General features: G+C 42.5%; 1 protein-coding gene across 1 annotated transcript in view; it reads left to right on the top strand.

Annotated features, from left to right (window-relative positions):
- LOC144090485 (mediator of RNA polymerase II transcription subunit 13-like) overlaps positions 1-14,853 on the top strand; it is a 96,285-nt gene that overhangs the window by 71,644 nt on the left and 9,788 nt on the right. The window contains exons 5-24 of the mRNA XM_077621965.1: positions 793-938; positions 1,848-2,045; positions 3,308-3,472; positions 3,566-3,722; positions 3,800-3,904; positions 3,992-4,633; positions 5,672-5,885; positions 6,015-6,093; positions 6,172-6,293; positions 7,113-7,209; positions 7,296-7,516; positions 8,239-8,417; positions 9,540-10,468; positions 10,696-10,875; positions 10,946-11,175; positions 11,244-11,439; positions 11,533-11,800; positions 12,095-12,347; positions 13,580-13,768; positions 14,244-14,467. Of these exons, the coding sequence (XP_077478091.1) occupies positions 793-938; positions 1,848-2,045; positions 3,308-3,472; positions 3,566-3,722; positions 3,800-3,904; positions 3,992-4,633; positions 5,672-5,885; positions 6,015-6,093; positions 6,172-6,293; positions 7,113-7,209; positions 7,296-7,516; positions 8,239-8,417; positions 9,540-10,468; positions 10,696-10,875; positions 10,946-11,175; positions 11,244-11,439; positions 11,533-11,800; positions 12,095-12,347; positions 13,580-13,768; positions 14,244-14,467 (4,794 nt within the window). The remainder of the gene's footprint in view (positions 1-792; positions 939-1,847; positions 2,046-3,307; positions 3,473-3,565; positions 3,723-3,799; positions 3,905-3,991; positions 4,634-5,671; positions 5,886-6,014; positions 6,094-6,171; positions 6,294-7,112; positions 7,210-7,295; positions 7,517-8,238; positions 8,418-9,539; positions 10,469-10,695; positions 10,876-10,945; positions 11,176-11,243; positions 11,440-11,532; positions 11,801-12,094; positions 12,348-13,579; positions 13,769-14,243; positions 14,468-14,853) is intronic.

Here is a 14,853-nt window from a genome sequence, read left to right as displayed (position 1 = left end):
AAGGAAGATGATCTTTAAAACCTCCAGACTACTGAGGGACTGTGTGGTAACCTCAGTCTCAGTCTGCAGAAGCTCCCCACCTTGTGGACTTCCTGTGTGTGGCTCCAGTTTCTTACCTAGGTTTACAATGTCTTGTGTCTGTCTTGCTACTGCCACCAAGAAATTTCCCGAATACGGGATGAAATAAAGTTCTAATTTAATCTAACATTCCTAAGAGGTTGGATTGGATAACTTTTATTCATCCCGTATTCGGGAAATTTCATTGTGGCAGTAGCAAGAGGGTGATTAGACAGAACAACAAAGCAAAAGCACAAAGTACAAAGCAAATCAAAGTAAATGGGATCATTGAGAATCACCAAATCAAATCATTAAGACAGAAAAGCAGCAAAAACACAAAACGAATAAGAGTGAACGGAGCTACCATCCTGGCTGCCACTTGAACGGCGCCATCTTGGTTGCGGTAGCTAAAACGGATACAGACTCAAAAAGACGTTGTAAAGTTGGACAAAAACTGGAACCACACACAGGAAGTCTTCCACAAGATGGGGAACTTCTGCAGACTGTGACCGTGGTAGAGAATATGCAACAGTAGCAGAGTAGAGCCCCTCGACTCCGTTGCTGGTAAGCGCCGACAGCTCTTCCATCTTATCCCATGATGGAATGGTTGGTCAGAAGTGTTGCCTCTTCTCCCGGCACTTTTGTCCAGCTCCGACGCCGCCATCTTGGAGAAAAAACTCCTACACTCCTTTTGGCTCCAATGATTTTAACCAATATTCTCTACTCTCTCCACAGTGAGCACCTATCGTGTTCCTTTTCCTTTTTCCTGCACGGGGAGAGCAATGTGTGCACTAGCGTGGAGATCGCCCAGCACCAGCCTGCATACCACATCACAGAACAGCACATCCGCCTGGCGTACAACTCTGTCACACCAATACAAGGTATTGCACTAAACACCTGAATGGGACAGCAAATATTTTACAGTACATCTGCTGTAATAAATTGTGGATGAAAAACTTACTAGCGTAAGCTGAATGGCAAAACCAGGTGTGGTGTTTTTTTTTCATGCATTCATTTTCAACACAATCCATCCTTGTGTGTATCGCGGGAGCCTATCCCACCTGATTTCAGGCGGACAAAACCTGAGACTGGTTCCCAGTCAGGCGTAGGGCACGCAGAGAGACCATTCGCACCAACAATCACGCCACCACCGAGTGGCAATTAATCAGTCAGGCAAAAGAACCACTGAACCATTGGGTGGCAGTTTTTTTTTAATGGATAAGTTACCTAATTAATTGGATACAACAATAGATTCATTCATCAAGGGATTTTTTTTACTCTCACTTGGTGTAGGATTGATTATTTGTCCTAGTATATCTGCCTAATACATCACTTGACTTTGACAATCCTTTGAGTATTTTAGTATTTAAACAATAGACTGTAAAATGTACCATATTTTCACGACTATAAGGCGCACCGCATTATGAATGATACATTTTAATATTTTCCATATATAAAGCACACTGGATTATAAGGCACCCGTCTATTTTGGAGAAAATTTAAGACTTAAGTGCCCCTCATAGTCGTGAAAGTACGGTAATAAAGATGAAGCCTATTGTAATAATTAAACTATAAGGACCACTGAATAACATTGTTTTATCCTTTACATTCATTTTTTCATATTAGATTGTATCAAAGCATAAAGAATGGATTGCTTTTAACGCTGTGTAATTATGTCCAATGTCTGAATTAAAAATCAATTCATGTATGAAGAGTACGTCCAATATGATGTAAGTAATTATCCCTCCACTTATTTAACCAGTAGATTTTCATCTGGGTGTGTTTTGCAGTCATCTTGAGCCCGTACGGTCTGAGCGGTACTCTGACAGGTCAGGCCTACAAGATGAGCGACCCAGCTGCACGCAAGCTGATGGAGGAGTGGAGCTACTTCTACCCCATGGTATTGCGGCGAAAGGAGGGAAGCAGTGAAGAGAATTACGAGCCGGCCGATGATCGCAACGCTCAAGTGGCGGTGGAGGTGGTTGTTGGTATGAAAAAAAATCCCTTTGATTTCTTCAAAAGTGACTGCAAAATTATAAGATAATCATATTTAAGTCACTAGAATTAATAAGACACACAAAGACATTTTCCAAGGCGTACGTCTTTAAGATGGCCGATAGCAAGACCACTTTGATAACACATAATGCTTCTTGTTTTCACTCGCACCGTAAATCAATTTTTGAGGTGAAAATGATGACATGCAAAGAATAAAGCTGCATTAAGCACACAAAGAAAAACCTAAGTAACAAAATGTTAGAACTTTGTAATACATGATGGTTGAAGCCGAACAAATCAGAAATTCACCGTTGGAGTAGCTCCGCCTCGGTCTCGGAAGATGTAAAAGAGTCTGGTAAAGGGGGTTCCGAGACCAGTGGAGATAGCCAATGGGAAAACAACACTACAATGACAATTTCCAATTAAAATACACAATGCTACAAGGGGATGTTTGAAATGTTCAGATTTCACATTTCTTTCATATCTCCTGAATTTTGTTTTCCATTGAGGCCATTCGTAACCTGAATATATTTCGTACGTAGATACATTCCTAGGTAGTGTGACCACTTTACATGGTTTTCAAGCTTTCGTTGATCTTATACATCAGGGGTCGGGAACCTTCTTGACGAAGAGAGCCACAAACAATTCATATTTTCCAATGTTATTCCTTGTGAGCCATACTACAAATTTAAAAGTCAAAATACATACATGTAAACGAGTGCCTTTTCAATTTTTTTTGTAATTTCACCACTTTTAAAGTGGAAAAAAAAGGAATATTTTTTAAAAGATTCTTATGCTGTTGCTAATCAATGAGAGGATGCATTCCAGAAGAGTCTATTGCAAAAAAATGAAGATTAAAGCAAAAAAATGAAGATTAAAGCGGTTCTAAATGTAATATCTCAGTTCTGTCAACAGCGATTTCCATATTTTAGCTCACAGGTTGGCAAAGAGCCAGATGTACCCATCAAAAGAGCCACATGTGGCTCCCGAGCCATAGGTTCCCTACCCCTGTTATACATGCTTGGTAGTAGCGCCAGACTAAAATTGGTTAGGGTTAAAATGTCAAAATCTGTTTACAATGTAATGCTTTGATCCAGATTCTGATAGTTTTCAAGTCACAGCACAGACACACAACAGGGAATATTTTAATTCCACTTTTTTTTGCAGCCTCAGGATGTAGTAAGAAGTCCAGTATGTCTCTGTAAGCAAAGGATTTGAAGGAGCAGCCTCATCATTCTCTTTTTGCTCTCCCCAGGTGGAGTGAGGATGACCTACCCAGCTGCTTTAGTGCTGATCGCCCAGGGTCACCTCCCTGTGGAACTGCCTCCACCTGCTCCTGCAGCTCAGGGCCTCCCCAGAGAGCAGAATCACTGCAGCGTGCCATTGACACCGCCGACATCACCAGAGCAGCCGTGCTCCGGTAACGATCACACACAAATGCCACACTTGTTCAGGAAAGAGTTTTGTAGTGGATGGAAATTCAACAAGACTTTTTTTTATGAAAACTCAACAGCGGACAGTGGATTTGTGACCTCAGCCTCAAGTGTCCCCACCCCAGAGAGCAGTATGGGGGTCACCAGCCTTAGCCCGAAACATTCTGGGAAGAAGCTGACTTGTCAGGTGGTTCATCAGGCCTGGAGAGAGTGCTACCTCAGCCAACCTTATCACACGTAAGTGACATGACACCGTTGAGATTTTCCACTGGGAAAGGGGGATCTGACTGTGAGAATGCCTCTGTTCTTGCCAGACTAAAGACGCCGTCTGACGTGACGCCTAAGAAGGAAGTGCCAAACGGAGTCACCACATGGGACTTCAGTGACGTTGGATCGCGAGCGTCATGCAGCTGCTCAAGGTACCGCGGATGCGCGTTCAAGCTATTTATGGAGGGCGTAACTCGGTTTTCCACTAAAAATATCATGCAATTAACTTTCAACTTCAGGCTGAAGCAGCAGAAATTGTCAACGTCTACAAACAGCTCCAGTTCCCAGACCAGTGCCAATCCGTCCTCCGGCTCATCGCTATACACGTCTTCCCTAGCAAAACACAAGACCGGCGACAAGATGGAAAAGGCCGACAAACAATCCAAGAGACCGGCTATGATCCCCTTTCACCATCGCGTCTCTGTTACCCAGGAGACCCCTCTGGAGCAGGACTCCCCTGGTGGGCCCCAACTGAGTTCTTTGGTATCACTAGAGCCCCCCGTAGAACCTCTGGTCACTCTGGCAAACTGCAAGTATCCCAAACCTCTTTCAAATGGCAGGAAAGCTCCAGAGTCTCTTCTCCTGTCACCAATGTCTCCACTCCCTCCCACGCTTAGCCCACATCCCCGGGTGCAAGACCCAGAGGTATTAGAAGGGCCCCTAGATGTATGTCAGGAGACAGTCCAAGGCATGGGAGTGATGAGCAGCGAGACAGCAGTATACATGGCTCAGCTGAAGCAGAGAGAGAACGGGGCCATCTGGTGGAGAGGCTTCCGGACTCCAAGGACTGATAAAATGGATTTTACACCTCCAGAAGTCTTACCTGATAAGCTGGAGGAGGGGAAGACAGAGGCAGTCGCTGAAGGAGTGGCGTTAAAGCGGTAGGAAAGATATCACACTATTACTGAAGGAGAGCTAGAAGTGATACTATGTACCGAACAACAAGGGGTGATACTTTTTTTTAACATGCTTTTTTTATTTTATTTTTTTGCTAAAATGTTTGGAGTTGGAACAGTAGTATCTCTACTTACAAACGTCTGGATACGAAAGAAATTCAAGTTATGAAATGCTACATCTAAAAGATTCAACTATCCCTGAAACACAAATACACTTGTAGTGTCCTGTAATTTAGTTCTAACATGCGTAAAGGACATAGTTTGTGTTGTTTGGTGAGTTTTTTGAGTGTGCTAATTGCTACTTTATTTTTGGTTATTCATTATGAGGACTCAAGAAAGGGATTCCCATGGCGAGAAGCGGGCTGTATTATCAATAGAACTATAAGAGGACCTGTTAAAATAATAATAATAATTAAAAAATATATATATATATATATATATATATATATATATATATATATATATATATATATATATATAAGTTGCATGCAGTTGAGTTAAATCAGAAAGGAATATGGCAGAAATCATTTTAATGGTTTAATATGTAATTTACTTTGAACACAAATATTTGACACAAAAGTGGTAGACTTTTGTCATTTTTAAGGGGGTTAGTATTGGGTACCTTGGAGTGGATTAGGGCATTTGCATGTAAAATGTGACTACTTACGAAAAATTCAAGTCAGGAAACCACTCCTGTAACAAATGTATTTCATAAGTAGAGGTAACACTGTAAATGTTAAAGAAAATGTTTGAAGCACTCCCACTGAACTTGGGTGGTGGTCTTTGTCTGATGTGTACCTTTTGTAAATGTTACGTTTTGTTGTGACAGTTGTATACTCGAATTGTGTGATAGACAGTGTGGGTCCATCACCCAACTAGTTATTATTTAAATGTGATTTGGGATTTAAGTGCACAAATTGTTAGGAATTTAAATGGGGATTGGGAATCTGATGTCTTCAAGGCTTTTGCACTGTTCTTTTTAGGTCAAATAGTTTTCTAATGGACTGTAAATGTCTCTTCCAGACTTTACATGCAGACACAAAAGAGATTTAAAATCTCAGGCGAGAGACTGCGGGACCACGTCCAAACATTAGGCCTCCTCCAGCAGCCAAGCGTGGAGGCGCTGCGCGAGCCAGGGGAAGACCCCTACGATTTTAAGGAAGGCGACATCGAGTACACATTCTCCTCTTCCAAGAGATTAAAAAGTCAAGGGCGGGAATCCAGCAAGAGAGCCAAAGTACGCAAACACCGGGTGCTAATATTATAAGGAGCTTGACTGCCATTAACCTGTGCAGGTTTTCAACGGCATTCTTTAATCTCCATTAAAAAGTGACTTTCCTAACTAATTCTTTCTAATTCTCTATAGAGTGAAGAAATCACCAGCAATGGCAACCTGCCAGATGGAAAAGATGCTATGTCCATTTTTAACTCCGGTCCCAAATCAGGTGGGAAACACGATTTAACAAAAGAAGTCCTCTTTTGTGGTTTATAAGCTTATCCTGTGCTTGTTTGTTTTCTTTTAGATGAGTCCAGTCAGGACGATGCAGCCGGCAAAGCTAATCCTTCTCTCACCCGGGAAAAAGACTTGGCGGTGAATATTTCAGATCTAGACAACATATTTGATGAAGATGAGGAAGAGCTAGGGGTGAGAAATCCACGCTTCTGTTGCGGAAATAATGCAAAAATGTAAAACATTGCTAACTGTGGTCCTAAATCCCCTAAATCAAGGGTGTCAGACTCGGGTTGGTTCGCGGGCCGCTTTAACGTCAACTTGATTTCACGTGGGCCGGACCATTTTAGATATAATATTTAGATTTTTTTAAATAAATTGATTAAAAGAACTGGATTAAAAGCCCTGAATATTCAGTTTTTTATAGATATAAAACAATGTTTATTTTACCTTTTTTTATATTTTTTGATTTTAACAAAATGATTTTTGAACTAAAAACACAGAAAAATTGATTAAAAAATTACAATTATTGATTTAAAAGGGGGAGAATCAGGAAATGTAATATACATCTATACTCTTCATTTTAATTTGATCCTAAAACAGAAAGTCGGCACTCATGATTTACTTTCCTGGGCCACACAAAATGATGCGGCGGGCCTGATTTGGCCCCTGTGCCGCCACTTTGACACATTTGCCCTAAATATTATTTCAAACTCAAATGAAATGTCAATGTTGATAATAATCCAGGCTAAACTGTTTCAAAGTATCCCTTCAACACACTACCTTGACACAAATCAATACCTTTTGTTTGAATTATTGTTTACTTACAAAAAAATGCACTACCAACTCTGATGACAAATAATGAAATGAATATAACCGTTGTTTGAGAAAATTTGATAATGCTCAATCATTGATACAATATTACGTTTTTGGGCTTTTATTAGACCTACATAACTAATTTCACGTTTCAGTTCTAAAATGTAATTCCCCCATCTGTTTTGTACTAATTTGTAGACGGTTTACCCCAACCAGCACTCAACAAAACTCCCAGGATCCACAGAGGATCGCCCTATGAGTAAAGAAGGCCGAGCTGCAGTACCTTATCCATCAAGTGAGTTCTATTTTTTTGGCAGCCACACAAAAGTCTTGCAAATCCTTAAGGCGAACCATATTAAAACCGCCTTATTTCTATCTCAGCAGTAGCAGACCTGCAGCGTATGTTCCCCACGCCACCTTCTCTGGAGCAGCATCCTGCCTTCTCTCCCATCATGACATATCGGGACACGCCAAGTCAGGAACCCCCTGTGTCCAGTGGAGCGTTGGAGCCCCTTATTGCGCCCGCCACCTCTTCCCACCTGCTTGAATTCAGGATAGAACCTGAGGAGGGAATGGCTAGTCCATGGCAAGAAGACTCCAAGGTGAGAGCAAGTAAAACACAAGTCGCATTGAATGTACTATTTTTGACTGTAAATGTTTTCATTTCACAAAGGTGTAATTACAAAATATCCAATCACGTTTGTTGATTAATCGCTAATGCAGCATTCATTATTAATTTAAATTTGGTTGCGATGCAGAATGGTCTACCACATTCTAAAACAAGGGTGTCAGACTCTGGTCGGTTCGCGAGCCGCTTTAACGTCAACTTGATTTCACGCGGGCTGGACCATTTTAGTTATAATATTTAGATTTTTTTAATTATAAATGGATTAAAAGAACTGGATTAACAGCCCTGAATATTCAGTGTTTTTAATAGATCTAAAACAATGTTTATTTTAGCTTTTTAATATATTTTTAGATTTTACAAAATGATTTTTGAACTAAAAACAAAGAAAAACTTGATTAAAAAAATACAATTATTGATTTAAAAGGGGGAAAATCAGGAAATTTAATATACATCTATACTCTTCATTTTAATTTGATCCTAAAACAGAAAGTCGGCACTCATGATTTACTTTCCCGGGCCACACAAAATGATGCGGCGGGCCAGATTTGGTCCCCGGGACGCCACTTTGACACACGTGTTCTAAAATATGCACAGAGCACGAGGCACTGCTTCCAAAGCACATTTTGTCACGTTTCAAGTCAGAGCATGTTTTCAATGGAAATAAAACCCAATGTTTTTATGTCCTTCTTTGTCCAGACACAGGTGGTTTCTTCCATGTTCACGCCACTTCCGTGCCTCCCGAGTCAGAGTTTAGCACCACTTAAGATTCCTGAGCAGTGCTACTATCGCCCGTCATGGGCGCTCTTGCCCAAAATGGAGCATATTCCAGCTGTCATGCACAGTAACATCAGCAGTTTAATCAGGGATGGATACACGTGAGTAATATGTTATTTTAAGCTAATCACGATTTCATGACAATACAATATGGCCAATGATACGATATTTGTCGATAATACAAAGTCTGCCAAGATTCCACTCAACATGATTCAAGGGCTTTCAATTGAATTAAAAGAGTATCACATGCACAATAAAACAATTTGCTTAGTGTCACCTAAAGTAATAAAAAATGAAAATCAATTTAATATTTAATTATTGAAACGCATCAGACATTCATTCATACATTTATTTTCCACTTATCCTCACAAGGTGCAGGGCACAAGGAGAATGAGAACCATTCATGCTCACACTCATCTAGGGGCATTTAAGACATTTTCCGTACCACTTACCCTCACCAGGGTCAAAGGGGTGCTGGAGCCTAACCCAGCCAACTATGGGCATCAGGCGGGGGACATGCACATCAGACATAGTATTTATGAAAATTCCTTTTTAACCAATGGCATAGAAACAAGATTAATTGTTATACATCTAAATGTGTATGGGTTTAAAATTTATGGACGAGTGTACTGTATGTATAAGAAAATTTGCCAAGGGTTGTTTTTTCATTTAACCTGTGATATCAGAACTGTGAGGCTAATTGCTTCAACAAAATAATTTTAATAACCAAATAAACAAGCACCAACACACCACAATGAAATGTATCCTCTTCATTTCTAATGCTATGACCTATCGCTCGTGGAGTCAGAAACCCACCCGTGTTTTCTGAAGCTGTCTGAAACCATAAAAACCTTCCCTTTGTTTGAAATGGATGACATTCTCTTAAAAATCCCTGCTTTCGGACCTGGCTATCACTGCTTGGCATAGTATCAGCTAATACTAGTAGTCATAAACCCCAGGGCAAGCCATTGAATGTTCTTCTGTAATAGGAACAAGCATCAGGCCGAGCCTTTTTAGGCAACAAAGTTCTCAGATTGCTGGTCAAAAATGGCTAATTGCCGTCAGCTTGGCATCCCGTTTTCACTGCAAAGAGTGGATAAACTTCCTTTTATATTTTTTCTTTTGTAGCAGCCTATAGAATCAGATGGGTCAGATAGAATCAGATCAGTCCTATGCATTTAAAATCCCCAACAGCATACAGCCTTATTGTTTTGGTTTTTCAGGAACATCCCAAGTGTCAGTGGGTTAACAGACCAGGAGTTCAACCAGCTGAGCGGCACCACGGCTTCCGGGAGTACCACCATGGGCATCTTACCCTCTCCGGCCACCCCACGTTTCTCTGTACCCACTCCGCGCACCCCTCGCACGCCACGTGGCATGAACCCCGCCAGCTCTGGCCAAGGTTCTGTGAAGCAGGACGGTACTGAGCTAAGCTCACCTGTTTCTACCCCTTCCACCAGCCTGCCTCTCAGTTCTGTGGAGCCGCTCTCTCGGCCAAGGCCATGCCTCCCAGAGAGCCACAGCCTATACTCCATCCTCCTCCTGTCAGACTCTGTCCTTAACGTCTTTAAGGACCGGAACTTTGACAGCTGCTGCATATGTGCCTGCAACATGAACGTCAAAGGGGCTGACGTAGGGGTGTACATCCCTGATTCTACCTGCGAGGATCAGTACCGTTGCATGTGTGGCTTCAGCGCCATTGTGAACAGGCAGTTGGCCCACGGCACGGGACTGTTCCTCGAAGACGAGCTGGATATTTACGGCCGACCCTCCGAGGTTGGACGGGCTGCTGAGAGGAGGTTGGCTCTTTGCCGGAGGGAGTCGACGATGGGCGACCCCCGGGCAAAGCAACCTCAGGACGCGGTGCTCGCTTCCCCATCTGTCTTGGTCCTCCTTCAGGAACAGTGTTCGCAACCTATTACTTCCCTCGCCTCGCTGCACCTTCCCCACGGCTGTTCCAGCTATTCCCGCAAAGGGGCGCTGCTTCAAAGTTGGCTGTCGGAAAAGCAGTGGGCGGACGGGAGCGATGCCTGCGTGGAGTGTTATAATGCTTTGGAACAGGGACTCCAGTACGTTGACAATTCCACGGGGGGCAAAGTTGATCCAGCAGTTGTAAGAAGTACAGCTCTTCATCCCTGGCCTCACACTAACGGTGAGACACAATTTTGGCGGCCAGAGACGTGATGCTTGTGGGTGGACAATCTCGAAATCTCAAAAAGTGTTTTGTACAAATTACTGTCTGCCTTTGCGTGATTTTTTTAAACGTATGTTGATGTGTTTCTTCTTTGTTCATTTGTTTCCTGGCTCAAGAGACTCTTGTTAACATGTGCGTATCTGTTTTGTGTGTGCTTGTCCCTGTGTTACTGTTCATCCGTGCAGTGGTGGATATGAGCATGTTGTCGTCCCAGGACATGGTGCGCTTGCTGCTGTCATTGCAGCCCTTCCTACAGGATGCCATACAGAAGAAAAGAACTGGGCGGACTTGGGATAATATACAGCATGTTCAGGGCCCACTTACCTGGCAACAGTTCCATAAAATGGCGGGAAGAGGCTCGTATGGTAAGAACAACTTTGTTTTTGCCATCTAATTCAACCCAAGCAAAGCCTCGAGTTCAAATCCTGTCTTCAGGTTCTGAGGAGTCTCCGGAACCCTTGCCCATCCCCACGGTGCTGCTTGGCTACGATCGAGAGCGGGACTTCCTTGCACTGTCCCCTCTGGCTCTACCTTTCTGGGAGAAACTCTTGCTAGAGCCTTACGGGGGTCAACGAGATGTGGCGTACGTGGTACTTTGCCCCAATAGCCCTCCTCTGCTGGCTGCAGCTCGATCTTTCTTCCTGGAGCTCAGTGCTGTTTACGAGGTAGGAGATCGTCTCTGTCTTATTAGAAGTGGCCAGAAGAATGTGTCTCACGATGATACTACTCCCAGACGTGTCGTCTTGGGAAGCACCGCCCTCTGGCTAAGGTCTCTGCGGATGGCATAATCCGTGTGGGGGAAGAGATGGAATCAGAAAGGCTGGAGGAGACTGATGTCGATCAGTGGTTGAAAGGAACTTGGGCTGGAGAGCACCCAGACAACCTCAGCAAATTGAAACTTTATGCCTCTGCCTGTAAGATGCAGCTAGGTATGACGTCAATTGCAATCTTCCAAAAACCTTCACTTGTACAATTCAACAAAAGTAGCATTCGTACAATTCAAATATTTCTTCATTTTGCAGGACCACAGCTTTCCACACTACCTTTGGACAGCACTCTTCTGTTGCCATCCAAAATTCCAACGCCAACCTCTTCAGCACAGCTTGCCTCCTCCGGACAGTCTCAAATGTGGACACCTGACGCAGAACCGGCTGCGGGAGCGGTCGGTGTAACAAACGCTTCCACTCCAACTGCAGCACCCTCTGGGCAGACGGGTGAAACAACTCCCGGAGGATCCAGCGAGTCGAAAGGCACACCAGCAATCAACAAACCAGCAGAGAACACTGAACTGTAAGAACTAAAAAAACATGCTCACATACCGGCACTGTTTATCCATTTGGCAGTACTGTGGAATTCTGATTCTGGAATTAGCTGGTTCGCCTCACAATCAAAGGGACCCAGGTCTGAATTTCAGCCCCATGTTGTTTACCATGACTTCGTAGTTTTTCTTTGGGTCCTCTGGCCTTTTACGTTGCAAAAACGTGCATGCTAGCTTTTCAAAAATGCGAAAATTGACCATAGCGATTGTGGGTGTAAAGATTATTGTCTGAGTACACCTGACAGACCCTTCGCTATTTTTTTCAGCACCGCCGAGCAATCCAGAATTGGCATTCCGACTAGCCCCGACTCCACAGACAGCCGTATCAACCCACCAGCCATCGTTGTTTACGTCGTGGATGCGTTCGTCAGCCCGTCTGGCGTACGGAGCGAAGGAGTGGAGGAAGAGGAAGGTGAAGAAGTCGAGGCAGGGAGTGTGTGGATTCTTGGGCTTCTTCGCTGCTACACGGAGATGCTGCAGACCTTGCCCGAGACTATAAGGCCTGCACTCGTTCTCCAGGTAAGGAATTTTCCCTCTGGGGGATCAATATGTTGTCTTATATCATCTTATCTTCATCCAAAGTGGCTTCCACTATGTATTTAAAAGAGGCTAATGCGAAGACCCGTGCATTAGCATATCTTATTATTAATCTTGGTCGCGTCCTGTTGTATTTTCTGAACAAATTTGGAACATTCAAACAAAGATACTAACATGATTCATTGTGGCTGGATCTAGCGATGCCCTGAAAGAAGGGTAAAGAATAATTGATGAAGAAACTTGACTAAAATTTACTTGACTGACACTTTATATTTAAATAATTCTGACTGCTATCCGATGGATCAGTGGTTTTCTCGCTTGAATTCAGTCTGGGCATTCGTGGGATTGATTCCCAACTAGTGGCGCTGGGATTGTGAGTGCAAATGGTTGTCTGTCTCTACTTGTGCCCTATGACTAACTGGCGACCAGTCAGTCTAGGGCACAGGTGTCAAAGTGGTGGCCCGGGGGCCAAATATGGCCCGCCGCATCATTTTGTGCGGCCCGAGAAAGTAAATCATGAGTGCCAACTTTCTGTTTTAGGATCAAATTCAAATGACAATTATAGATTTAGTATATTATATTTCCTGATTTTTCCCTTTTTAAATCAATAATTGCAATTTTTAATCCATTTTTTTTCTTTTTGTGTTTTTAGTTCAAAAAGCATTTTGGAAAATCAAAAAATAAATATATAAATTATTTTCTGTTTTTCCACTTTATTGAACATAGTTTAAGAATATTTAGTTTCCTTTTGAAATGAGAAACAAATGATTAAAAGACGTTTTCACTTACTAAGAAAAAAGCTCAAACGTGAGTTTGACACCCTTGGTCTAGGGTTTAGTCTACCTTTTGTCCAAAGTCAGCCGTCATATGCTCCGTCACACAATGACAAGGATAAGCGGTGTTGAAACTGAATGAAAGAATAATTCTGACTTTTAAGATGAAAGGTTTTGTTGGATTTTTGTTCAAAAAATCGAAATACTCTGACTCTTTATTCTTCGTATCTGATGCCCATTATGACCAAGAAGCAATGTCCGTTATCCTCCAAGCCCGAGCTTAACTGACATTGCTGATCGACTACAGCAAAGATTTATAAAGGAAAACCTTGTAAATGATCACCAGTTGCTCAAACCTTTTCGTATCACAGGGTTGATGTACTTGTAAATTCCATCAGTTGCAGTTTTGGGTCAATGCCTTCACCCCCTCTCTTTTTACAGGTGGTACCATGCCAGTATCTCCTGCAGCCTGCAAGCGGGGAGAGCCATTTGTACCTGCAGCACCTACGCTCGCTGGCATTTTCCTGTTATTCGCAATGCAGACGCCTGCGACCACTGCACACTCACATTAAGTCCCTGACCGGCTTTGGTCCGGTGTCCACCATCACGTCTGTACTCAAGAGCCCAGATGTAAGTCATAATTAGGGTCGGGAATCTTTGACGTCTGACCAATCTGATATAAATTGAAATACAGGGGATACGATTTGATACAAAAACTTTATTTAAAGCCACAACTGCTCGATCGGTTAAGGTTTTTGCTATCAACATCTTCAAATTTAACGTCCCTATCCCTACTTAGTAATTTTTTGTGACCCTTCTACTAGTGACAAAAACATCACATACTTACTTATTCGCATTTTGTATACTATTTGTTGTACGTGCTGTACAGATACATACATACATAAATTTTAGGATTAGAATATACTGTAATTTATTATCACAAAATGTTTTTACTACCTGCGATTGGCTGGTAATCAGTTCAAGCTGTACTCCACTGCCTGCCTGTATTTAGTTGGGATAGGCTCCAGCACCCTCGTGAGGATAAGCGGTATGCAAGGTAAATGAATGATTCTTTCTCCTTTTGTGACGTTATTTTTCCCCCCAGCATCCTAACCCAGTGCATCTATATACACCTCCATTCATCCTTGGGCCCACCCGTCCCAAGCAGCCCGAACAAGGAGAGATTTGGGCCGAAGTCCCAGCCAGATACAACGTGCTCTTTGTGGGATATTGCCTATCACATGACCAGCGCTGGATACTGGTGTCGTGCACGGACCAGCAAGGAGAGCTGCTGGAAACGAGCATAATCAACATCGATGTGCCTAACAGGTTAGTGTGGGCTTGAATTATATAATTTTTTTTATTACTGTATTTTGTGGACCATAAATCGCACTTTTTTCATAGTTTGACTTGGCCACGGACTAATACTCAAATGCAACATATGTTTTTTTTCTCTGACCACTGACAGTTAGCTTATGTTGTTTTTTTAGATATTGTAATCTGAAAAGCTGGTGCCTATTTAGCATGTTGCTCTTCAGTTTTGTATTGTTATTTTGACATATGTTTGCTGTTGGTTTCTGATTCATTAAAAATTGCCCTCCCAAAAGGGAACTTATGTATATTTTTTTCCTCTTCATTGTGTATTCTTTACCTGGTGCGACTTATAGTGCTTTACTACTTTAAGCTCAATATATTCATACTTTTCCCAACTTTTT

The sequence above is a fragment of the Stigmatopora argus genome, chromosome 16 (genome assembly GCF_051989625.1).
Source record: "Stigmatopora argus isolate UIUO_Sarg chromosome 16, RoL_Sarg_1.0, whole genome shotgun sequence".
Taxonomy (NCBI): Eukaryota; Metazoa; Chordata; class Actinopteri; order Syngnathiformes; family Syngnathidae; genus Stigmatopora; species Stigmatopora argus.
Note: the sequence above shows the minus strand (reverse complement) of the source record. Positions and strands in the feature narration are given on the sequence as shown.